Raw genomic sequence first — 24678 nt, 5'->3', positions numbered from 1 at the left:
CGCTAAGTGTCGTTGGATGAGGGGGTGAGGAGAAGCTGTGAACGGAGGGGGGCCGTGGGGTGATTCTTGATTGACCGACAGTCTGAGCTGTGGAGCTTGAGCGGTCGAGTTGGAGGTCTGCGTAGTTGGGCGAAAAAAAAAAGACTGAGCGTAGAGGCCTCGTTGTCGGGACCAGTTTTGTGTGTGTTGAGCTCTGCTAGGCTGTGAGCCACAGGATGGGTGCGAATCTAAACTGTAATGGGCCCAACTCCAATTACATAAGTAGGTAGATATTTCTTTAGTTATTACATAAGTAGGTAAAGTGGCACACGGGTAGCGTGTGCCAAGGTGTCATCATCTGATTGGTTGATAGTGAGGAGCCAGACTCACTTATTGACCAATCAGATATAGACATGTGTTTGAGTGGTTCACACGAGGCCAGGGGTAGCCGCCCTGGTCCTAAATAAGTCAGAGTTGAATTTGACACAAACCTAAGACTTGGTTTTATTATTGCGAGCTTCCTCCGCATTACAGTGTAAGCTAGTAACGGTATCTCTTACCCCGTTACATAAACATATTTAAGTGGCAGGATAGGATTGGTACAAAATCGATCAATAAATGCATTCATCATAAACTGGCTGTCGTTGGTGCTCTTAATAGTGGACCCCGCCACGAAAATTGGGGGCTCATTGTTAAATTTACCACATGGCTCCTGGTCGATTTTTTTTGAAGCTTTTCTCAGTCCACAGGCGGTTTCAGGTCAATCCCTTGTGCCTATAAACATGGTTGAAAGTCTCTCTGCAGCCGGTTTCCCATCTCGGGGTGTCTTTGGTATAGTATCGCAGTTGTCAGTAAAATGTCCGGGTCCGAAGAAACGTACTTAAGTGGATATATATTTATACAATATTATAAAGTATCTAATATTTTTTAAATATCTGAGCTAATATTTAAATATTACCGGTGAGTTAATTTTTGAACAACTGCGCTACTATTTATATTTAATAGCGCAAATTGTATGATTACTATAAAAAAATACGATATATTATCTGGTTACCATTAGCCCTTGATCCACGCATCTAAATGGATCGTCCAATCATCACAAAGGTAACCTGAAAGTTCTTGGTAAATTCGAACTTAGTGGAATTTATCGTATTGCTTGTTCATTTTCCCCCAATCCTAAAGCGAATAAATGAAAACCCACCAATTAGCTGTAGCCTTAAAAAAAAAAAAAACTGACCAATCCAATGGTTCTTACACTTTAATATGTACCACATTTGAACCAAATGTTAAATGTCTTGGTAGTTTTACGAACCAGCACATGTAGACTACATGTTCTAACCAAGATACCCCAAGAGGCCAAGTGGGCTAAGCGTAACCGGGCTAGAATCCGGCGTTACTTCCCTGGTAAAGGAGTTTTCAGACATCCGGTAAGCATATTCACCAACTAGCATAGCTGACTCTCTATTTTAATTTACTGAGTCCTAACTGCTTTTCTAACTCTAACTTTTGTTGATTTTGACGATCATTTCGAGGTGACCACCTTCGGACGACCTCGGCACCCATAGCAGAAGAGAGCCACCACCAGACCCAGGAAGATTTAGAAAGCCCGGACGCCAGCGGTCCAAGTACATGGTCTTCTCCTGCATCTGCTTCACTGTCGACGTCCAGGTCACAGTCCGTCCGCTGCAAACTATGACAGAAGCAAACTTCTTGCCGCCAGAGTGGATAATAACATCCACGTCCTTGTTGTCAGTGCTGACAAACGTCAGTACCACCATGCCGTCACCTTTCTTCGTCCAAGTGCCGTTACTGCCACGGAACGCGTCGTCCACAGTCGTCAGACCAAGTGCATCAGTAGCAGATCCGTCATCAATCTCGCCGATGAACTCGGTTGGACCGCACACAGGTTGCACATAATTGAACATCGTATAGGCGATACCCGTGGGATCCATAGCGGAGAGACCGAGGAGGCCAAGATTAGCAGTTGAGATCCAGTATTCCTCCTTTGACTTGGCCACGCCCAGGTCCGTCGTCGACGTATCGATGAGTTGGTCAATGATCACGCCAAAGGTTTTCCTCAATATATCGCGCGTTTGATACGCAGCGTACGGCTTCTTCGTCTTGAGCAGGTCCACCATGCAGTTGTTGGTCACTTGTGGAACGTCGTTGAGTACGATCGACGACTGGCTCATCTCGGTGCGAATGTCCTCGTTTGTTGCTGATGGGTTGGCTTCACGAATGTCTCCCACTTTGACAATCACGCGGTCTGTGACTCTCTTGAGTTCAAATCCACATCTTGAACCCGAGTCAAGCATAGTTGTAAGGTTTGCCGCGCCCTCAGCGTCAAGGTCTCGGGTCGAGTTGCCTAACGTCGAGTTCTTGAAGAACCGCATAAACGAGTCGACGGAGCTCATGATCAAGTTGTGGTTGATCATCAGTTGCTTCACAAAAGTCTCCGCAGCTGTCACCATGGCGTCGGTCAAATACGCGTAGTGTGGGACTGGGTAGCCCAAACACGCAGTGATAGCGACAGGGAGGTCCACGAGGAACATATCTGTCTGATACACCGCAGCCAGAAGCTCCTCCTTGGTCCCGTTCGGGGTGTAGATCTGTCTGAACCGCATGTAACGCGAGATGCCTTCAGCGATGTTAAACATGTTAAAGGTACACATGAGGCCTGTCTTGACCATCTTGAACGACTTGTAGATAGCGTTGAACACTCCGGCAGTAGCGATGTTGAAAACGACGTACCCAGGGTTGGTTACCTTGGCCATAATGTTCAGAACGCAGTCATCATTTTGAGAAATGCACTCAGTAAGGCACTGCACGGGGTACGCGATCGGACACTGTGCCCAGCAGCGGTGTTTGTTCGCGTGGTATCCCTGCGGGCACCCGCCTAGCGAGTTCAGCGTGTGCGTCTTTCGGTAACACGCGGTATCGGCATAGTCTCCAATGCTCGGACCCACCCAATTGGGAGGTGTGGTCGCATTGGCAGGAAAGTTGAGCTGGATATCTGGAACAACTGTGAACGAGAAAAATGATTCGTCGTCCTTGCTTGAAGATTCGGATGCATGCGCTGGGGGCAGCTCCGTGGGTTCCGAGAGGTCTGGACTCTCGGTGTGGGCAGGAGGCGCCACGATGTCCTCGCTGTCATCTCCGCTGGTAGCTGAGCCGTCCGCACTGAAGTCGGTGCGGATGGCCACGAAAGTTTGTAGGTACAAAGCCATAGCGATAAGCATAAGGAATGCCAGCCATGTCCTCAACATCCTCGAGGAAGGGACAGGTACTCTTGCGAGTAGCAACGCAAATTTCTAAATGACAACCCAAAACCACGGGTGGCTATCCAGCATCTTGTTGCGCCACCCATGTCATCGATTCATCTTCCGAGTCCCCAAAACCTTGGGTCGCCAGCCCGTTGCGACGAAAAGCTGTGCTGCGAACCAGTCTGCTTGATGTAGAGCTGGTGCGACCAGAACAAAGCCATTGAAATCCCGCGGCCACGGACGGTACCGAACCCATTTCACCAAGTTGCTCAGGCTCGGTCTTATATCTGCCCACAATAGCGGGATGGGATGCCTGCAATTTCGAGAATCCGCAGGACTTCCAACCCGGTGTTACAGCTCGTGTCAGCGCTGTGGAATGGACTTGAGATGAGCGGGATTTGTGTACATGAAATACACAATGTGTATCCCAAGACCGTGCCACACAACGTCCCAGTGGGACGAGAAGCTTACAGGTCATCCCAATATCCCGCAAACTAGATCGCTGATTGGTCCATCCCTCTTTTGCGACGCTATAAGACTGCGGGTTTTGTAAATACCAGCAAGATGCGCTTCTCGATACGACACCATCGCATCGTCCAGTTGCGTCGACCCATAGTTCGAGTACCACCTCCTTTCTTACGTAACCAACCACCTGAGATTGGAGCTACATCCTCTAGGTTATTTAGTGCAAGGTGGACAGGCCATTACTATCTTTTGCGTTGATGTGAGCTAAGTTTCATACTGACTCAGAAATAGCCCGTGATATCGAGCACGACGCCTAGTTAAACATTTTGTGTAGCGTTTGCATACATGTTATTTGAGGTGCAGGTAGTTTTGGGTGGAAGATGAACATGCAGTGATAGCCAGCAATAATAAAGAGATTGTATTAAGATTCTTGATTCGAGATCATTAGAAAAAATATTTTTAAGAAGGTAAGCCTGGTACTAACCCAGATAAAAAAAATTAAAATGTAAATAATCGATTTAGGCACATAGGGGTTCAGCGGGTTTTAAAATTATTATACCGTAGCGTAGGCGGGGGGTCAAAACAAGTAAATCTAATCCCAAACTACCGCCGCGTAGCGGCGGCGCTCGGCTAGTATTCCTTACAAAAGTACAGTAGCACGCTAATAGTACCAATACATGTATACATGTAGCCATCGTTTCCCAATATGCCTTCTCAGAGTTGAATTGCCATGGAAAAACACCACATGTCTCCGGGAGACTCTCCCATCTTCGAGAACAAGACAGTTCCGGGAGCCGGCGTTCGTCCGACTACAACACTGGAACAGCGCGTGACTCCGCACAAAATTCAATGCCTTGTGCCTGCTCATTGAGCAGTGGGTGAAACTTCAACCTGTTACAGACTGTAACTTACAGTATTAATAAAGCTCTTGCTGTTCGTATCGGATATGGCAGGGTTACAACCAATTCTACGTGACGTCAACGGGGAATCTTTTTTTGCTGCTGTAGCGTCATTCCTGTTTTTTTTTTTTTTACCAGAACGACCAGTTGAGCAGCCACTGGAAGACCACAAAACTTGTTTCGGCATGGTACGCTAGGCCCTATTTTCTCCTTCGGTGTCTGACAAATTATGGATAAAACCGGATTGAGTTGATTATTATTCCTCCTTGCCAAGGAGTCCTTGGAATGGAATAATGTACTGCACCTGTAAATTACACAGGCTGTAATACGGTAGGTTTGTTTGTGGTGGTCGTATTATTATAATACATGTACCGGTACGACCGTCGTACGTCGCGTGCAACAGAAACTTCCGCAAGCACACCTGGCGTGGGCGCCGCATATCCAGCCAGTGCCAAGTACAGTGCTGTTTTTCCGTAAACAAACAAAACCAGCAAACCTATAAGCACATATAAATACATACTGGACGCACACCGCGAAAGAACCTACGAAGCCGCGGATGCTGGTTATAAGTACGTCGCTTTTGCTTGCTATCCAACGCCAATGGCCTTAGGCGAACTAATTTGTTCGACTACAGTTACTAAGCTTACAGTCCATGTATCACACTGCATGTTTCCTAACTCAAGACCTTTCGAAAATAAGTTATGTACATCTTGAACTGGCAAACTTCAAGACTTAAATGCTCCATATTCAAGTTTCGTCGACACAGCAGTTCAACTGCCCTCAAACCGGAGGTGTTATTACAGTACAGAGGTACACCGCCTACCCTATTTAGTCATGCGACCTAAATAGTAGTGAACCGTAAGAAATTCACCACAGTTTTTGATAAAATAAAAGCTTTCATTTCTGCCTCAGATTCGATTACATCTGAACAAGACGATTTTTTTGCCTTATGATTTAACCTTTCGTGGCAAGAGACTGGTGACGGTTACAGGAACATTATTTCAAAACGCTTAAGGCACACAAAGCCGGCTTTGAAGCCGTGCACGCTAAATATTCGTGCCACGACTGAATGGTGAAGCGGCACGTACGGTATTTTAAGAAAGGGTGCGAATTTCTAGTGCATCCCTGTCAGTGTCGTGTGTACCTTATATTGGGCACAGCTCCCAATAATGAATCCTCTATATAATAATAAAATGCGGACTCCCGACGCCGTCTAATATATCTTTTTAGTATAATAAAAGTTATGTTAGGATTCCTACGCGTCATTAATCTAGACTCACGGTTGAGAAAAAGCATCGCAGAAGACAAACTCACAAGCAACAACTCATCACCCACGCAGCACGACAACCAGATTGAACTAGTGATAAACAGCAATTTCGCAACGTTATGGGCGAAACCCACGCAAACGATACTGCAAAGGTGCTAAATTCCTGGCAAGCAGAGATACTACCAAGTATTCAACATGCTATACGAAACTACCCGACCTCTTGCATATCTCCGGAACATAGTCGAGAGTCAATATCTATTAGCTTCTTTAGAAGATTTATGTAAATAGAAGGCCACCTTTTTCATTATTAATATCACTTATTTATGGTGGAAAATTATTATTATAATGGCATTAATCAATTCCCCGCCCTACACCGCAAAGCGGCTTACACCGTTACCCACTAAGGCTCCACCCACGTCGCGAAACAGGTTGACGAATGACAGATCTGCAGCCACAAAGCCGACATCCGCCATTGAGACAGGTCCAGCGTGCGTTGTGTGCTCAAAACGTATTTAGCTACAGCACACATTGGTTGCGTCAATTAGTGACCTCTAGAGGCTGTAGGAGGATAAACTGCGTAATATATTAAACATGGATAAGACCTCAATCTCAATGCCCACTATTGCTCAGAAAAAAAGATACAATTCGCTTTAATTTAATACGTATTGAATTTACGCAAGCGGATATATCTGAACGGGAAAATCAAGAAAGTGTATTATCACATTTTCAATAGACCCTTACATTTTCAATCGACCTCTACAGAAATGATCAAATGCTTAGTTCAGCTCCTCTCATTAACGATATCCGTCTTTCTTGAATTTCTACTCACTAATGAGAGGATAGAGATCAGCAAGCGACCCTCTCACCCACTTTATTTGGAGGAAATTACTATTGGGGGTATCTATGTAGAGAGGATCGTCTGATAGTGCACTGAATTAAGTGCACGAAGAAGAACGGTTTAGACCACCAGGTCCACACTGCGGCCCGAGCAACTTGTTCAACGCACACGTGTATTTTCTGTTAGAGCTTGTAATTAACTAAAGATTGATCACTTATCATACCAAACTCAATGAAAGTTCAAACAGTAACACTTTTTATGCATTAAAGTGCGTTCAATTTGTGCAGACCGGTTCATAAGAAAATATCTCCTAATATTTTCTTCTAATACAAAATGATATTAATAAATATTAACTTAATATGTGTTAGTACGAAATTAATTTTTTGAAAGATTGTGTAGTCTGTTTAAATTCACCAACCAGATGTCGTTAGCATTCGGCTAGCTGAAGTATTACTAATCAACGGACAATTGAGAGAGCGACGCCAAGGTTGGCGTCGTGTGTTGGCACTGCTGAGAGCATTAATCTAGCGTTACAGGCTGCAGGTTTATTAGACGCACGATGTGGACGAGGCTATCCATAGAGAACAAGAACAAATACCTTGATTTCGCTCCATCGACATTAAACAACTGCAGCCGTTTGCAGTTTTCCATCTCGATCGCCTTTGTCTGTGTCATAGCGAAATGCTAGAGCAAGTACTCGTCAGTCTTAAAGCCTACTGCTGCTCTAGAACCTGACCGAACGCACGATGCTCCTGCGGGCTCTGTGGGAGGGCACAGCCCAGTGTCCAGTGAGCACAAAGATGACAGCGTGCAGTCGCTCGCTAGTGATCAAGGTGGTCACAATCCCAGAACGTCGGTGCGCTCCGAGAGTCCGGCCGTCAAGGCTAAGGGCGCTCCCAAAGCCGGTGGCGATGAGGAAGAGAATCCTCGCAAACGTCTCTCGCTTGCCGAGGGTCTTCCGCGTGCTAAGGCCTCTAAAGCCGAAGGCGCCAAGCCCTCAAAGAAGCGTACAGCCTCTAAGTCTCCACTCCGCGAGGAGAAGGAGACTCGACACTCCTATCAGAGTATCTTCGACTCCTCGGATGAAGAGGAGGAGAAGGAGGAAGAAGAGGAGGAGGAGGAGGAGGGTGCTATCGTTGAGCCCCGGGAGGTCTCGAATGACCTCGACCAGCAGCAGGAGGATTTCCAAGCTGCCCAGCGTGTGCGTGGGGGTTCGGTGGCGGCACCCGTCAGTCAGGGAGCTGCCATCAACTCAAGAGGGTATTGGCCTCCAGAGGAGAGCTCTGGGGCTGACCTCTTTTTAGAGATTCTCGTCGCTCCTCGTGGCCTTGTGGGCGGCCACACTTCTAGGGGCATCTATGAACGAGCCCTTGTTCAGAAAGAACAGTTGTTCGTTGACAGCTTGGAGGCTGCTCGGTGTGTGCTTCTCGCGCCACCGCATTCCCCTTAAGGACTTCACGACTTGTCGTAAGAAGCCCGAGACCCGGGGTGGTCTCTATCCTCTTTGGGGATACCCCTTGGTTATGCCCGAGAACTGTCCCACGTGGAGTTCTTGTGAGGACATGTTCTGGGCGTGGGTGGGGACTCTTAAGTACTCACCCACGGAGTTACGGGAACTCCATGAAGATCAGCTGCTGTCCCGCATCCTGGACCAGCGTAATCTTCGTGTGAGGTTTGCCCACTTGATCAGCAAGCGCATGCTGCCAAGGGACATTCTGAAGCGCGCGGCTCCTAGCGCTCACGATGAGCGCGGGTACGGAATGTATTTATCGTCCGTACCCCGTTCGGGCAAGAAGCCCCGGACTACTTATGAAGCTGCCGCCGCTTCTGTTCCCAGATTGCGACAGCCTTCGGGCAGTCAATCAGGAGCCGTTCAATCGGCTCCCACGATTTCTTGGAGTGGGCATAACCCCTCCACTTCACGAGGAGCTGTCGCTTACCGCGACGCCGTTGCTCCTGGAGGATCCGCTCCACGTGGAAGTGGACCTCTCCATTCCGGTCAAGCAGGGGCGGAGGTGCCCTCGTACGAGTACGAGTACTCGGCGCCTCACTCTCGTCCGAGTGCTCCGACTGCGGGCCCGACACAGGGCCCTGAAGTTGATCGCCTCCGTCAACGTGTCCTTGTGCTTGAGATTGCACTTGGCCTTAGGACTGGCGGCGATGCTGCCGCCCAGGCCGGAAATTAGGGCGAGCTCGCTCGTCTTGCGGGCCGCCTGGACCTGTTGGAGCGAGAGGTCGCGAGCCTGCACCTGCGGGTGGATCGCCGGGCCTCTTCGTCCGATCTGGACGAGGCCTTTCGCATGATCCGACGGATCGAGGCTTTGTTGCCACGTCCGGAGCCGCCTGCGGCACACTCCCAGACGTACGCGTATGGTGCGTACCCGGCGTACTCAGCGTCCTCGGCGTATGGCGCCGGGGTCCGTTCGTATGGAGCCCCTCCGGCGTACGGTCTTGACCGCAGCCTTATTGTCCCGACCGAGGCTTGGGTGCCTGCTCTGACGTCCTCGTCGACGACTGTGACCGGCCCTCGCTTCGAGGAGCTGGGTCAAGGGGGGTCTGCGAGTCAGCAACCCCCTTCGGGTCAACGTACCGCTTAAGACGTCCAACATAGAACGTCGGGTGCGTCGTCATTGACTTTGGAAGGTCGATGGTGTACGACGCACCATGTCTGGCCAGGACTGCAAAAGGTCCGATGAAGCGGTGCTTCAGCTTGTTGCTGCCGACAGAGCTGACAGTGTCAAGAGGTAGGCTCCTCGTGTCTAGCAACACTAAGTCCCCAACCTCAAATATACTTAAGTTTCCTCTTCCATGTTTGTCTGAGTACTCCTTTTGTTTATCTTGGGCCGCTGCCATGGCATCGCGGACCCTGCTGACCATGCTCAGCTTGGTATCCATAAAGGGTTCCACCTGTTTCCGCAGCGAAACTGGTCTCACATCCGAGACCTGGGAGGAAAGGGCTTTCCGAGCCTCTCCCCCACTTAGAATAGAGGTGTCAGTGTCTCCTCGAAGAGTGAGAGGCACTCTGGAGTGGCGGAAGCCGTTCAAGTAGAACGGTGTGAACCCCGTGGACGCGTGCACCGCGTTGTTGAGCGCTAACTCAACAACTGGAAGCTGCGTCGACCACGTACGTGGTGCTGCCGCGCACACACTGCGCAGAGTGTCCTCGAGCACTCGATAGACGCGCTCTGTTTGGCCGTCTGTCTGCGGATGGTCCGCAGTGGACATCTGCAGACGGGCTCCCAGTAAAAAGAACAGCGTTTTCAAAAACGCAGCAGTGAACCGCGGGTCTCGGTTCGAGACAATCGTCTCCGGGAGACCGTGATAGCGGAACACGCCATCGACGAACAACGTTGCGGTTTGTTCGCCCGTAACAGTGACGGGAACTGGAGCAAGATGTACCATCTTGCTCAGCCGACACGCGAACACCAAAATTCCGGTGTTGCCGTGTCCGTCGGCAGGAAGCCCAAAGATGAAGTCAAGACTCATCGCCTTCCAACAGTCAGCCGGTACGGGCAGGCTCTGTAGTGGAGCCGAAGAGTGCCCTGCGGGTTTGACCCGCTGACATGTTTCGCATGTCTTAACGTACCGGGCGACCCACTGGTACATGTGGGTTCACCAGAAGGACTGAGAGACCGACAGAAAGGTCTTCTCGCGGCCCAAGTGGCCTCTAAAAGGCGCATTATGCGCCTCCGCGAGGATATTGAGCTTCAGATCCTCGTCGTTGGGTACGACCACCCGTGGAGGATCAGTGGGCTCCACCCGGTAATAGAGGAGACCCACTTTAAACTCATATCGGTGGAGCCGTGAGCGCTGTCGCGACGAGAGCCAGTCGGACTTCGCGCTCGTTCCGGCCATAAGAAACTTGACGATAGGGGCGACAGCCTCATCGTCCCGATACGCCATGCGTATCCGATCATATAGATCCTTTGTCACCCGCGTGATGTGGGCCAACTCATAGTCAGGACGCCGAGAGAGGGCGTCCGCAAGCACGTTGAGCTTGCCCGGCTTGTATTCGACGCGGAAGTTGTATTCCGCGAAGAAGGACAGCCACCTCGCCATCCTTTGGGAGAGGTGAGGCGAGTTAGTCGCCGTCCTCAAGGACGCGTGGTCTGTGTAGATCACAAAGGGCCTAGAGCCCAGAAGGTGAACACGAAACTTCACAAGGGCATATTTCATTGCCATGAGCTCCTTGTCGTGGACAGGGTAGTTCCGCTCGGCGGCTTTGAGTTGCCTGGACTGGAACGAGATGACTCGTTCGTGTCCAGCCGTGTCGGCCTGCAGCAATGCACATCCGATGGCGTAATCGGAGGCATCGCAGACGACGCTAAACGGCTTCGTCTCGTCCGGCAGGGCCAGGACAGGGGCCTCTTGGAGACTGGCCTTGATGCTGTCAAAAGCATCCTGGTGCTCCTGCTCCCAGCACCAGTCGACGTCCTTCTGAAGGGGGCTCGACAAGGGCTAAGCGAAGCCCGCGTACCCTGCGCTGTACTTGTGAAGGTAGTTTGCCAAGCCCAACCACTTTCGAAGATCCTTCTGGGATCGGGGCGTCGGCCATGCTGCTATGGCCTTGACCTTGTCTGGGTCAGCCCGAACGCCCACGTTGCTTACGAAGCAACCGAGAACTTTAATCTCTGGTGACACGAAACGCACTTGTCGATATTGGCGTAGAGCTTGTTCGCTCGCATTACGTCCAACACCCGACGGAGGTGTCCTAGGTGCACCTCCATGGCCGTCTTGCCTCCTTCGAATATGTCGTCGAAGTACGTCTGTACGAAGATACGCAAAGGGCGGAACAATTGCGTCACCAGGCGATTGAACGTCGCCGGGGCGTTAGACAAGCCCTACGGCATGACGAGCCACTCCCAAAGCATGCCGCTTGGAGTGCTTACCGCGATGAGCGGGATGTCGCTCTCTCGCATCAGGATTTGGTAGTATCCGTCTACCAAATCCAGCGCACTGTACAGTACACTCCCGGCCATGTTGTTCAACAACACATCCTTTCGTGGGATTGGTGTTTGGGCCGGCACCGTTGCGTTGTTCAGCTTGTTATAAGCGTGAACCAGACGCCACTTTTCGTTCGGCTTACGAACGCAGAAAGTCGGCGTCGAGTGCGGGGATTTCGACTCCCGCACCATGCCTGCCTTCGCTTTCGGCGAAGAAGGCATCAATGTCCTCGCACTGTTCGCGCGGGAGAGGCCATTGCCTCGTGACACAATACTTTGTGCCGGGCACGAGATCAATCTCGTGCCGTACGCCTCGATCCGGTGGGAGTTGGGTCGGTGGGTGTTTGTTCACCACGTCCGCATACTCCTTCACCAAAGGATACACCGAATCCTTGGGGTTCTTAAGAATCTCAGAACCCAAGCGCGCCTGACGCTGCTTGTTCAGGTCTTCCAGGACGTTCTCGTCCAAAACGGAGGAGGAGTTCAGCTCCTCCCGAGTGGTCTCAGGTCTCATGAGTACCATCTCGCCAGCCTTGAGGTTGGTCAGGAAAGACTCAGCCGTCATTTCCTCGAGGTGCAGTATCTCTGCAGCCTCCGGCAACGTTTCCAAGTGGACACCAGATGCCTTGACGGGTAAACCGGTCTCGCCATCGTAGATGTGATAACACTCTTCCACCGGCCTTGTCGGAGGGGCCTTGGACTCCGAGTCGCTTGAAGCGACGTCGATCGGAACGAAGTTCGGATCCTACTTGAGGCGGCGGCGGCGTCGTTGACGACGGCGACTGTGACGGGGAGCTTTGCTGCCCACGTCTAGGGATGTCGTCGCTACGACATCCCAGGCACTCGTGGCCTCGTGTGGTACTGTGGTACCCACACAGGAAGCGTGTTCAACGCCTTCCTCTTCAGTTAAGGTCTGGGCGACCGCGTGTGGCACTGTGGTTACCCACACAGGAAGCGTGTTCGACGCCTTCCTCTTCAGTTAAGGTCTGGGCGACCGCGTGTGGCACTGTGTTACCCACACAGGAAGCGTATCCGACGTCTTCCTCTTCAGTTAAGGTCTGGGCGACCGTGAGTGGAACTCTTACCCACTCTGAACACGCTGTTCTCAGTGTTCGTGACAGCTGCAGCTGTCTGCGGAACTAAGTTACCCGCCTGTGGACCTAAGTTACCCACTTGGCCAGCGCCTCTTCTGGGCGCTGCCACCATCAAAACATCCTCGGAGTCGTCATATACGTCGACGACTCCCAAGCACCTGCCGGATGCTTTGGTACCCTGGCAGCCCTCGCGGGCGCCCCGGGTCCTGACAGAGGTGGGAACATGACTCACCAATGCTCTGTCGGACTGCGCAGGGCGGCTGGCACCGATTGCCTTGCCTCGCCAGTCGATCCAGGGCTCGTGCTTCTCAAGCCAGGGCATGCCCAGGATCATATCATATGGATCCATATCGAGAACAGTGAACTGCTCGAGGCTGTCAAAGTCTTCAAACTTGACAGCCAGATCCACTTGGACGTTGGGGACAGTGACGACCTTCCCGTCGGCCAGTCGCACTGACACCGTCCCGTTGCCCTTGCTTTCTCTCAAAGCTTCGGACAACTTGTTGCTGTTACGAGCATCCGTCTGGCGGCGTGCGAAATTCTTCGACGCCCCAGAGTCAATCAAGATTCTAAAGGGATGATCGTATCCCCGTACACATCCGTGTACTACGAGCAACCCGCCGCTGCTCTTCGCCGATTCGAGAGTGCGAAGACTCTCAGGGGCTAAGTCCCCGTGGTACGCGCCACCCGCGCACCCATCACGAAGACTTAGTTCTTCCCCAGTAGGGCGCCCCGCCCCTACTGGTTCCCTGCGTTCCCCTGTCCCCGGGATCCTGGCTTCTGCCAGCGACCCTTGAGGACGGGCTTGGGGAAGGACCGTCTGCGGAGTCTTTCTGCGGGACAGTCGCGCTTGAAGTGGCCCATCTTCCCACAGCCGAAGCAGCGGATGTCACGCTGTTCGGCGGACCCGAGTTCCATGGGAACTGGTCCGTTGGGGCTTGTTCGACCGGGAGCCGACTAGGAGCTCCCAGGCCACGCTGAGGCCGGCGTACGCGCCTGGCGATGGCTGTACTCTTCTTGAAGAGCCACTTGAATCGCCTCTTCAAGGGTGCTTGCCTGCACCCGGAACAGCTGAGTGCGTGCGGGGCCCACTCGAAGGCCGTCCATGAACACAGTCATCTTGATGTGTTCATTGAGTGGGTTTCCCACTAGGGACGCCGTGAGCTCCCGTATCTCTTGCGCATACTCTTGCAGTTCGCGTCTCCCTTGTTTACGCGAGAGGAAGCGCGAACGCTGGCGGTACTCGTAGTTCGCCGGGAGGAACGCGGCTCGGAGCTGTTTGCACAGCTGAGCCCAGGATGTGAAACATCCAGGGGATGTTGCTTCCCGTGTGTACACCCAACTCTTAGCACAGCCGCTAACACGCAGCTGCTCGGTCGAGATCAGAGCCGCGTCCATCGCGAGCTCTACTTCTCGGACCCAGAAGTGAAGGTTCTCGCCTTCCTTCCCTTCATACGGCTTAACCTTCAGCCGTATTGGCTTCGGGTGAGGCGGATTTGCTTCCGCCGCCGGAGCCTGCAGGTTCTCCCGCACATGCGCGATGAGGCCCTGCTCGTACGCGTCGAATGCATTGGCGCGCCCGAGCTGCTCAGCCGGTGTTGACACCACCAGGCTCTGCAGGGCCTCCATCCCGAAGATGCCTGCCATCTTCCGAACCGACTCGAACTGAGAATCGTTCATATGGGAGAAGTCGTTCCTATCCAAGGCAACGAAATTCGGAGAGGTTCAGGTAGTCTACCCGCGGTGGCGTGGATTGACTACTAGTGCTACCAAGTGTGACGGGGTCACACAGCACCTTGCGCTAGAGGAAGTTATCTTCCGAGAATATACAAACTCTCAGTGAACGGCAGTTCACAGGTCCCCTCTTTATTTAAAGAGAGCGAAGTGACCTAAATAAGGTAGATTGTAAACTGAGTATATTTATAGGTAGGTTAAGTTTGGGTTTAATACAAACTATAAGTTACCTATCGAAATGCAATGTCGTTTGACCAATGGTTGACTTTGAACGACCTTGGTACCCTGTACCAAATATCCCTGAAGTGTGAAGTGTCACACTTCATGTAACCAGGGTACACTTAGGGCTACGTACCCCGTTACACGTTCTCACTTAAGTACGTTTCGTGCCACCTTACCCTCTGTGAACCGAGGGCTCACCAAAGAACTCTTTCTCGGACTCGGCATCGTCCTCACTGCCCGAGTTGAACTCACGTTCCACGAACCGAGGGATCGGACGATTGTCTGAAGACGAGGGCGACGGACTGCGGCGCTTGCTTGCTCGCTTGTCCACAGCCGCGTCACCCGAGGAACCGATCGCCTCGGAGGCCACCTGAGTAGCCTCCTTGAGTGCCGAGCCTTTGCCGTGAGGCTTAGTGCTCTTGGTTTGCGCCTTACCGGCAGCAATCTTGGAGCGTGTCTTAGCACCGTTCTTTGCAGTGCCACGAGACATGGTACCAGTCGAATTGGAGACCTAGACGAAGAGCGCACAGGTTGCTGCTCGAGGATCTAACAGTGAAGTGAGCCTCCGCCGCGCTCGCGCGGCCAAGGCGATGGTTTTCGACTTTAAGAATGAGAGTTTGTGACGAACACCTCTTCATTCTGATTGGTCGGTAAACCGAACCTAAGTGGGGGAGAATGTAACGGGGTACGTAGCCCTAAGTGTACCCTGGTTACATGAAGTGTGACACTTCACACTTCAGGTGTATGACACGTCATACTCTGGGATATTTGGTACAGGGTACCAAGGTCGTTCAAAGCCAACCATTGGTCAAACGGCATTGCATTTCTATAGGTAACTTATAGTTTGTATTAAACCCAAACTCAACCTACCTATAAATATACATAGTTTACAATCTACCTTATTTAGGTCACTTCGCTCTCTTTAAATAAAAAGAGGACCTGTGAACTGCCGTTCACTGAGAGTTTGTATACTCTCGGAAGATAACTTCCTCTAGCGCAAGGTGCTGTGCGACCCCGTCACAGAAAGTATCTTCTAATAGTATCTAATATTTTTTAAATCTCCGAGCTAGTAATAAATCATTATGCTAACTTTTGAAAAAATGAGTTGCAATTAATATTTAATTTCAAAAATAGAACTATTACTATCAAAAAGTGATATGCTATTTGGTTACCATTAGCCCCTGCAAGCGACAACGTTTATAGTATAACGTTGTTATTACGGCCAGTTAATGTTGTACTACCATTTGGCAGTTACCTCATAGAAACCCACTCAGGTGGCTTACCGCGATTTTGACAGCACAACAGTCATGGTTACAGGTTAACGTATATTAAAAGCATGTCCTCGGAAAGGCGCATTCCTACGTGTCCGCTAAGCACCTTACAGCGTTAAAGACAAGCGATAGCACTCGAATATTCAAAATTACAGCATTATTTAAAAAGGACATATTATTACAACGATGCCGCCTTTGCATAATGGATAATTTCGTGTAAATCTTTATATGTACAATGTCAACCACATATATTTCATGATGTAATCTACATAATCATATTTTATCCAATCGGAGCCGCCTTCGCTCTGCTCGGGAGCCATTGGGACAGCTAAAAAATCTCAGCGTTTCGTGTGACGGACAAACGGACACCGTGCTAGCATTGATAGCTAAGGACTAATCGGCGGCCGCCGCTACGCGACGGAGGTGGCAGGTTTTAGTCCCAGGAGAAATGGGCTCCCGCCTTTGCTGCGTTCCGGCGTAAACATGTTCTATGTAAAAGTGATGTATTAAATGCAAATGAAATTGAACATTCCTACTTCGAACCAAAGATCTGCATATAGACAATGTTCTGGGTGTAGACCCCATCCTCCTCCTCCAGCTTTGAGTACCCGACTAGCACCTTGAATCTTGATCTTGAAGTAACTCGCAACATCGCAACGTACAGCCACACGTGGGAGAAGTAAGGCTTAGCAAGATACAGCCCCAAGTGCTGCACCGTTTGTCCTTGCGTCTTCTTAATCGTCATCGCAAAGGCCGGCTGAACTGGAAACTGCTTGCGTCTCAAGTGAAACGGAAAGCTCCGAATGGCTCTGTCACTGATGAAAACAATGCGGGGAATCAATACATGTTGCCCTTGTCCCTCTACTGTCATGATTGTGGCGTGGATGACATGTAGCTTGAGGACCACGACTTGAAGCCGTGTTCTGTTGCCCAGCCCTGGATCTGGATTCTGGTTTTGCATCTTTATGATAGGCATTCCTATCTTGAGGGTCAGCTTGTGGGGAGGCATTCCACTGATATTCATCGAGTGGAGTACCTCCTGCTCGAAGAAATTACCGTCACCGTCGTCTTGTTCAGAATCGGAAGACATGTATTCCCGCGCCTGTTTAGCTAATCGATAGGCCACCACTTCATTTATGTGGTGCACGATTGCGTTCGCGGTCGTGAGGATCGTACGGTTATCGAAGTACTCGTCGGTAGCAACCTCGGGGTTGTTAATCGCGCCATACATCTCGTCGATGATCCGATTCATGCCTCTTGGAATAATGCCAGGACGAATGACCTGGTCCTCGGACACAGGTGGATTCTCAATCATCATATCGCGAGAAATCTTCTAGTAATCGCTTCCTAGGGAACGGTTTACGTCCCCCCGACTTGCAGCAGGACATCGGAGAAACCAGCCATTTCCTCAGCAGTGTCCACAGTCTCAGCTGTGCGAGCCCGCATATTTTCTGCAAGCCAGAACGTCTGGACTTGGGGGTACAGTCTAGACGACTCGAGGCAAGCGTCGATTGTCTCGACGGGTGTTTCATTCTTTACGACCGGAAGAATCTGGCAAAAATCGCACGAAAGTACAAAACCTTTCCCGCCAAAAGGCTCGGTATCGCTGTCACGCATGTCCCGCACTGTTCGGTCTACTGCCTCGAACGCGTGGCGACGGGCCATAGGTGCTTCGTCCCAAATAATCAAAATTGCATGCTCGATCAACTCCTGAATGTGGGAGGTCTTCCTGATACCGCACGTCGAGCTCACGTTTAATTTCAAAGGGATTTTGAATGTAGAATGAGCTGTCCTACCACCCTTCAGCAAAAGCGAGGCAATACCGCTAGACGCCACAGCGATGGCGATTTTCCCCGAGAATCTGACTTTGGTCAGTATGCTTCGAAGCAGCGTAGATTTTCCAGTGCCACCCGGGCTATCGACAAAAACAACTTCTTGCCTTCCTGAGACAGTCTACCGCTTCAATAATCTGTTCGTAAACCACCCGCTGTCCTTCGTTCAGCTGATCTTCTGTGTTTACGATCGCCTCCAAAGCTGACGCATCGTATCCAGTGAGCTCACGTCGAAGTTAGCCGTTTTGGTGAAGCGATTCACGAATCAATGTTGGAAACGACCCTAACCGAAGAAGCTCGTCGAAGTCAGCTACCGCATACCCGCTCGCTTGAAGTAGTTCTTGAATGCTCATCAGCGTTTCAAATTCTACCAGCGCCGACTTAAAGGGGTCCATTAAAGCGTGGCGTTTCCGTGCATAAAGGTCAGCAAGAAACCAATACCATAGAGCACCAACATTTGCTGGAGCTGAATACACTAGAATGGTGACAAAGTGCTGGCGTAGTTGATACGACATTTGGATCTCAGAAGCTTTCCTCAAACAGGAAATCCACTCATTGGCATTCTCCAAGTAGCCTGCGCCTCGCGCCGCAATTTGGAATGTCGGGCAGACAATCCCGATAACCGCTCTCAAGTCTTCAAACAACGTTGGGCCTCTACGCTGACAGAGCAGTAGCCGAAGATAGAACCGCTCAATATTTCGATGAGACACGTAAATCATGCGACCAGCCGCAGCCTGATACGGTTTACGGCGAATCCACCTTTTTGGCTGCCCTTTCTCCGGCGCTTTCTAACCGAACGCTTTAGGGGTGTCCTGATACAGCATCGTCCTGGCATATGATTCTCATTAGCTCACTCGCACACAACCCAAAGAATCTGGTCAGCATCGTGTGACTACCACGTTCCAAAACCGCCACCGGGTTTTCTGTTTCGCGGAAGCAAACGGTCTGGCCTGACTCGAGATGAACCGCTAGCTGTGTCACCGCATGGGTTTTCTCCTGAATCGTGAAATCGAGCAGGCGCATGCAAGCTTCCACCGGAGAAATGTAGCGGACGCTCAAGAAGCGAAGAATCTCATTTGTTTCTCGACGTGCACTCTGCTGCCCTCCTCGGACATCTTCCACAGTGAGTATAGCCATGACGGGGCCTGTGTACACATACTTATACAGGTATTTAACTGCAGATATATCCGTGCACACTTCCTCTTTGATGTGGCAGCTGTACTTCTAGGATAAGTACGGGTTGTACGGTACAACCCACTGGTTGATCGTAGCATTGTCGTATTCTCTGCCTTTGAGCTTTAGAACACCTTATTGTCGTTGGCGTCGACGGTACACTGGATATCCATTGACATTGGCTTGTGTAACTTCTGCTAAGGGCTTCGGATACCCTTTGGTGCACTTGCGGTCCTTCATACACGCCCATAAAGGGCTTGCAGGTCCACATGGACCATGGAGCATGCACGATATGACCGCTTTATATAGCTGAGGATTTGTATCCTTATCTGGGATCTCAGCGCATACCATCTTGTCTATGATCTCGCGCGCTCGAGGCTTGTCTTGTCAGCCTAAATAATTAATATGTGAGCGTGGGGAAGCCCTCGTTTTTGAAACTCGACAACGTAAATCCGTGCGCGCACTCGCCCCAGGAGGCCTTGGTTTAAATCGTCAGGCGTCCCTTGCAGTTTCTGCTGCCACCCGCGAGCCACGATATCTGGCCGATCTTGAGCTGTCTGTATCTCGGAAGGTATCGCTTTAAGAATCTTGTCCCACTCGGGATTACACGTTTCAGTCAGAAAGACGTCGGGCCGTCCATATTCCCGAATAATTGCCATCGAATCTTAATACGACTTGAACATGGTCCGCGGACTTGCTAGGTGCGAAGCCGGTAGTATGATACGCTTGCCAACCTGATAAAGAAAGTGGGCAGCTCGTCTTCTGCTTCCTCCGTCCCGGTCCGGGTACACCAATCGGTTCTGGGCCCCGTCATATTCCGACAGCAGCACTTCTCCTTCCGCCAAGGCCAAAGTATCCTCGTTAAACAAAGCGTCTTGAGCACCCCTGTATTGATCGACGCGAAGTGTTTTCGGATTGTCGGCAACCCACCGAAGCTGTTCTTGCTCACATTTGGCACACTGATCTACACACCACTGTTGAAATAGGCGTCCGCCTTCGTGAGAGCAGACTGATCATCCCCTTTCTAATAAGGCGGAACGCGACGTGTTCACGAAGCAACATCGCCTTCTTGTTTCGATACTCAGCACGATTCGAAAACACGTCTGTGTAGGTCCAGCCCTTCTCTCCATATGAAAGTAGAAGCGGGTATTGAAGTGGATCGTAGTCGGCGTGAGTCTCGTACAAATGTAGCAGCCTATGATCGCGTGTTTAGAGTAGTAGCGCCCGATGCTGAGCCAAGTTGCCATTCTCAATGAGAATTACAGCCACTTCAGACACAGTGGGGCGGTTATGCGTCCGCGGTCGCAAAGTGTTTTCATGTAGATGGAACACCAAGTCTACTGGGCCCTCCATGTTAGGTTGGCGCACTTGCTGCCCAAAGCGGAGGAACCGTTGTGCTAATGGTTTGTGCTCTGCCATCTTTTTCTCGATGTCCAGTAGTGCAACACTATCCAGATTCGCGAAGATACCAAGACGTCGCTCCTCGCGCCGTTTCATGTCAGGATCCACTATGTAGATCTGCGCACACTTCGGCGCTACCAGCGCGCCTGTCCGACGGTCTATGTGGGGGCGGAGAGACCCTAGGTAGTGCCCCATAGTCCCTTTGATGCGATATGTGTACACCCCGTGTGTACCTGTAACGCTCCCGTCTTGACGTCCGTTTTGAAACGACCGGTTTGAGCACGAAACACCAATCAACGTGAACGTAAAAGCTTGGTTGTAGTCACGGATTTGACGGCGAAACTCGGGATATCCGTACAGCTGAAGCAGCCTTCGTGGCGCGGGGCGCAGTGGTGGTAGCTTTACTCTGCCTGCAAGACAGCTTGATATTGCAGACTCGCCTGACCACTTCCAAGCATTGCAGATCGGACAAACGGTTGTAGCCGGGAGCTTGTGTCGACCGTTCACCACGTCGTCACCCGTTATCATGGATGCGTCGAAGTCTTCGAGGAAATAAGAGCATGTCCATGACGGACACATTGTCGTCTAGTGCGCATTCGCTCAAGATCTTGCTGAAGCTCTTCTTCTGTCTGCCTAGCTCGAGATTGGCTTGTCGTTGTCGGTCTAGGGCGTGCTTAGCTACCCGGTCATGCTCATTCAGTTCTGCTCTGCGTGATGGTTGCTGCTGTTAATTCTGCTCTTGTTGTTCCTGAAGCTCTTCTTCACGTAACCGAGCTCTTTAGCGCGCTTGCGCTCAGCATATTTCGTCCTTGATTGATCACGTTGAGACAGCGTGATATTGGCTCGTCTAGTACGGGCCCTCTGCGCATCACCGGTACGCCGGCGTTCGTTGGGAGATAATGTCTCGTTATCTCTGTTTCCGCTAGCGCGCCGCGTTCTCGAGACAGCGAGCATTCTTGAATGGTAGCTTGTGGTATGACAGGCCCTGCAAATAAATCCTCTTCCGCGGCTCCTGCTTCATACGCCGCCTTCATTTGAGCCGCAAACCAACGCTGATGTACCGCAGGATCGGACCTTCTTTTATTTCCTCCCGTTCATCAACCATTACCGCTTGGACTTCCATAACCTCTGTCATCCCTTCTCGCACGCTGAGAGCTTTCAGCTCTTTGTCCAGGTCGTAGCGCTTCTTTCTTCGCTTCCTTGCATTATTTCCCTCTTGCACGGGGGTCGAGTTAATGCGTTCGTTCTCGCGCAGAGCGTCCTCGAGCTCCTAACGGATCCTCCTGCGCTTAGTCCGAATCATGGTTCTGCGAACACGTAAACGTGACGCGTAAGACAATGTCTAAGAACACCGCACATAGCAGTAGATTTCACTAAGTAGGATGTGGAGACATCTACGTACTAGCCGGGATTGTTGCTCCCATCAAGGTTATCTCCGATCACTTATCCCACAGTCACGGGCCGTGAGGCCCGGAACGGTTTAAGTTTGCAGAATTGTGCGGTCGAATCTTCAGGGTTGTGCCCCCGGATAGTACTGTAGCTTGAGTTACGATATCCGTTTGCCAAAAGACGGCCGTTAATGGCAAATGATGGCTGTTGATAGGCTATTACAGCCCCCATCCCACCTTCGGTTAAAAGAGACCAGTTACTGTACCCCTCCTGACCAAGTGCACGCACGCAATATGCGTTCCCATCAATAACCATTACCGACCGGCTCAACTCTTTCGCTGACGGGTTTGTGGTCGATGGACCAGATTCCAAATGTGCTCTCGCGCAGAGTGGGCGGTGGGATAAAGCCCCAAGAACCCATAGGGTTCTAGAACTAAATTCCCTTAGCACGGCTACCTTCTTGCAGGATAGAATCCCTCAAGTTATAAGCTACCCCTTAAGCAGCCCCAGGAACCTCGGACTGTCTGTGTATGTGTGTCTTGCTAGCTACTTATTCAAACTAACATGCATACACGCAGCGTACCTTGCGAAACGTGGCGTTCCGCAGCTTCCGTTTTGAAAATGGGGGCAAAATGAAATTTGAACGTTTGTCTTTAAGTACGATGTGTGGACCATTTACATTGTGTACACCACATAATGCGAATTTAGCCAATTGGGACCGCATTCGCTGTGCTCGGCAGTCAGTAGAACGCCCGTATTTGCGTTACATTAAGTAACCCTAGCCGCGGACGGACTGACAGACAACACGGGGGGGGGGGTGATGTATTAATACATGTACTACTCTGTTCCATCTCAAATCAAACACTTCTCCTTTGCTGACATATTAGTTAAACTAATGGTGTGATATAGCTACACGAACCCACTATGGAAAGCCCTGCCTTAGATCTATAAAACAGTATTTTTTGGTAGATCATGGTCCAACAGCAACGAAGTACAGCGCAAAAGAGCGTCATTTGAGGGGGGGGTCTGTTTTCGCAGTGGGCTTCCCAGTGTTGGAAAATTGCTGAGATTTTCAGGAGAGATCGTTTTTGTTACGGTCCTACAAGATGTGAAAACAGTTCTTCAAAAGCTGCTGTCTGTACCGCGTTTGCCTCTAAAACGCTTTTGATCAATTACATCGATGCATTTACAGTCCGACAAAGTTTAGATTTCGCAAAAGGTGAAAATAAATAAAACAAAAAAAAGCTCATTCTGAAATAAAGATACTCAGAGGTACCTTCATCCTCCAAACTTGGAAAGCCAGCTGCCTGGTTATTCCGAAGGCTGCAGCGGCTTTTGTAAAGGCCCCTCTCGGTAGTTTGTCGACCTTTGTCAACCAAACGACAATATTTAGACGGTCGTTGACGCTAAGTTGCTTGTGTTTGAGTCGGAGGGTTGAAGGGGTAGTCATCGGAGAAGTGCTTGTGCTGCTCGGCGTGATTGTCTTAGATTGAAGCCCTGACTCTCAGTTGAAATCGCTTTATACAGAAGCGATCAGACGGCAGCACATCATGATTATCTGTACAGCTGACATGTATTATGTAGCTGGCAGCCACAAATTAGAAAATAGCAACTCTCTATTCTTAGCCTAATAATAGCCAACGGTATCATGTATTTTTCTGCGGTCGCTCGTTGCGTTAGATTTGAGATGGAACAGAGTAGTATTTAATGAATACATGTGTCACGAAGAAAGCTGTACTGGTATTCGATCCTAAAAAAAGGCACTATAAATACTGTACAGTAGTTTTGTTTCTCGTCCCTGTGATCTTATCATGTTGATGTCTAATCATGGGATCTCGGTTTCTCTACGCAGCGCTTAGTGTCCCCCAACGAACAAATACTCCCAAATCGGCGTTTTGGTTAGATCACTCCGAGTGAACTTCGAGGAATTGACTGTACAGACAATCCTCTTTGGAGTGGTACCCAAAAAAGTAAAACTGGATATTATACGAATAGTTAGGGAGGCTGACGTGACCATCGGTTTTTAAGGGCAAAACTTAATTACCTTTAACCTTCAGATTGTACTCAGTGTATGTGTTAGTTCTAATGCTCCACGCTCCAATTTGAGGGCTTGGCGTACTCTCACGATATATCGAACCGTTTTGCAGCCGTGGCATGGTCCGCTGAAGGCCAACGCTCACCCATGTAAAACTGTAAGATGCAAATAACGTTAGTAATTTTAAGAGTAAAGTTAGCGTAAAATAATTTCACAACGATTTAAATCATTCGCAAAATAAAATATATCTATAAATTGTATTTGGTAATGTACTCCATTCAGAAATCATCAACAGCAATTGAGTTTGAATTCGTAAGACCGGTTAGAGTTATTGAGACAGTCGTGCATGCGCCAGTGGTGGCGGCAGTATACCGCCTCTACAAATCCATCAGCTTGTCTGTTGCTGCCGACCCGCACACGCCTTAGCGCCACGTCCAATCTAAGCCGCAGAAAAATCTAACCTAATTGAGATTCTAGCTGAACCACATCCAAAACCCGAGTCAGTCAGCAGGATCGAAAGCAGTGCGCCCCAATGAGTAAACTTCAGGAAGTGCTCATTGATACAAGTGTACAAACCCATCCCTTCGTCCCTAAAGGAGTTATGCTCTAAGTGACTCGATTGAATTTGGTAAATGCAAGGGCATAGGCGCAGAAATAAGTGAAGAGCATCCAGAACGTTAAATGTTGTTTTCTTTTTTGCTAGTCCTCTTAGAGCTGTCGTATCATACGATTCGTATCGTAAGTATGAACAATGAACTGCATGAACTAGGCTACAAGCATAAACCGCATTGACTGTTATCTTGCCAGAGATATCGAGGTGCGTGTTTCGACCGTCTTGATCACAGTAAGGGAGACGACGTTTGATGGGGGTGA

The 24678-nt window shown here is 50.2% G+C and overlaps 1 protein-coding gene across 1 annotated transcript; it reads right to left on the bottom strand.

Moving 5' to 3' along the window:
• Window positions 1–1478: 1478 nt before the first annotated feature.
• PITG_08362 (uncharacterized protein) lies at window positions 1479–2753 on the bottom strand (the record flags this gene model as incomplete). The annotated part of the gene is made up of 1 exon (XM_002903706.1): window positions 1479–2753. The coding sequence occupies one exon, from the start codon at window positions 2751–2753 to the stop codon at window positions 1479–1481; it is 1275 nt and encodes a 424-aa protein (XP_002903752.1).
• Between the last annotated feature and the right edge of the window lie 21925 nt (window positions 2754–24678).

Source organism: Phytophthora infestans, genomic scaffold (genome assembly GCF_000142945.1).
Source record: "Phytophthora infestans T30-4 supercont1.13 genomic scaffold, whole genome shotgun sequence".
In the NCBI taxonomy this organism is placed as follows: Eukaryota; Oomycota; class Peronosporomycetes; order Peronosporales; family Peronosporaceae; genus Phytophthora; species Phytophthora infestans.
The sequence above is the reverse complement of the archived record's forward strand: the minus strand, read 5'-3'. Positions and strand labels throughout refer to the sequence as shown.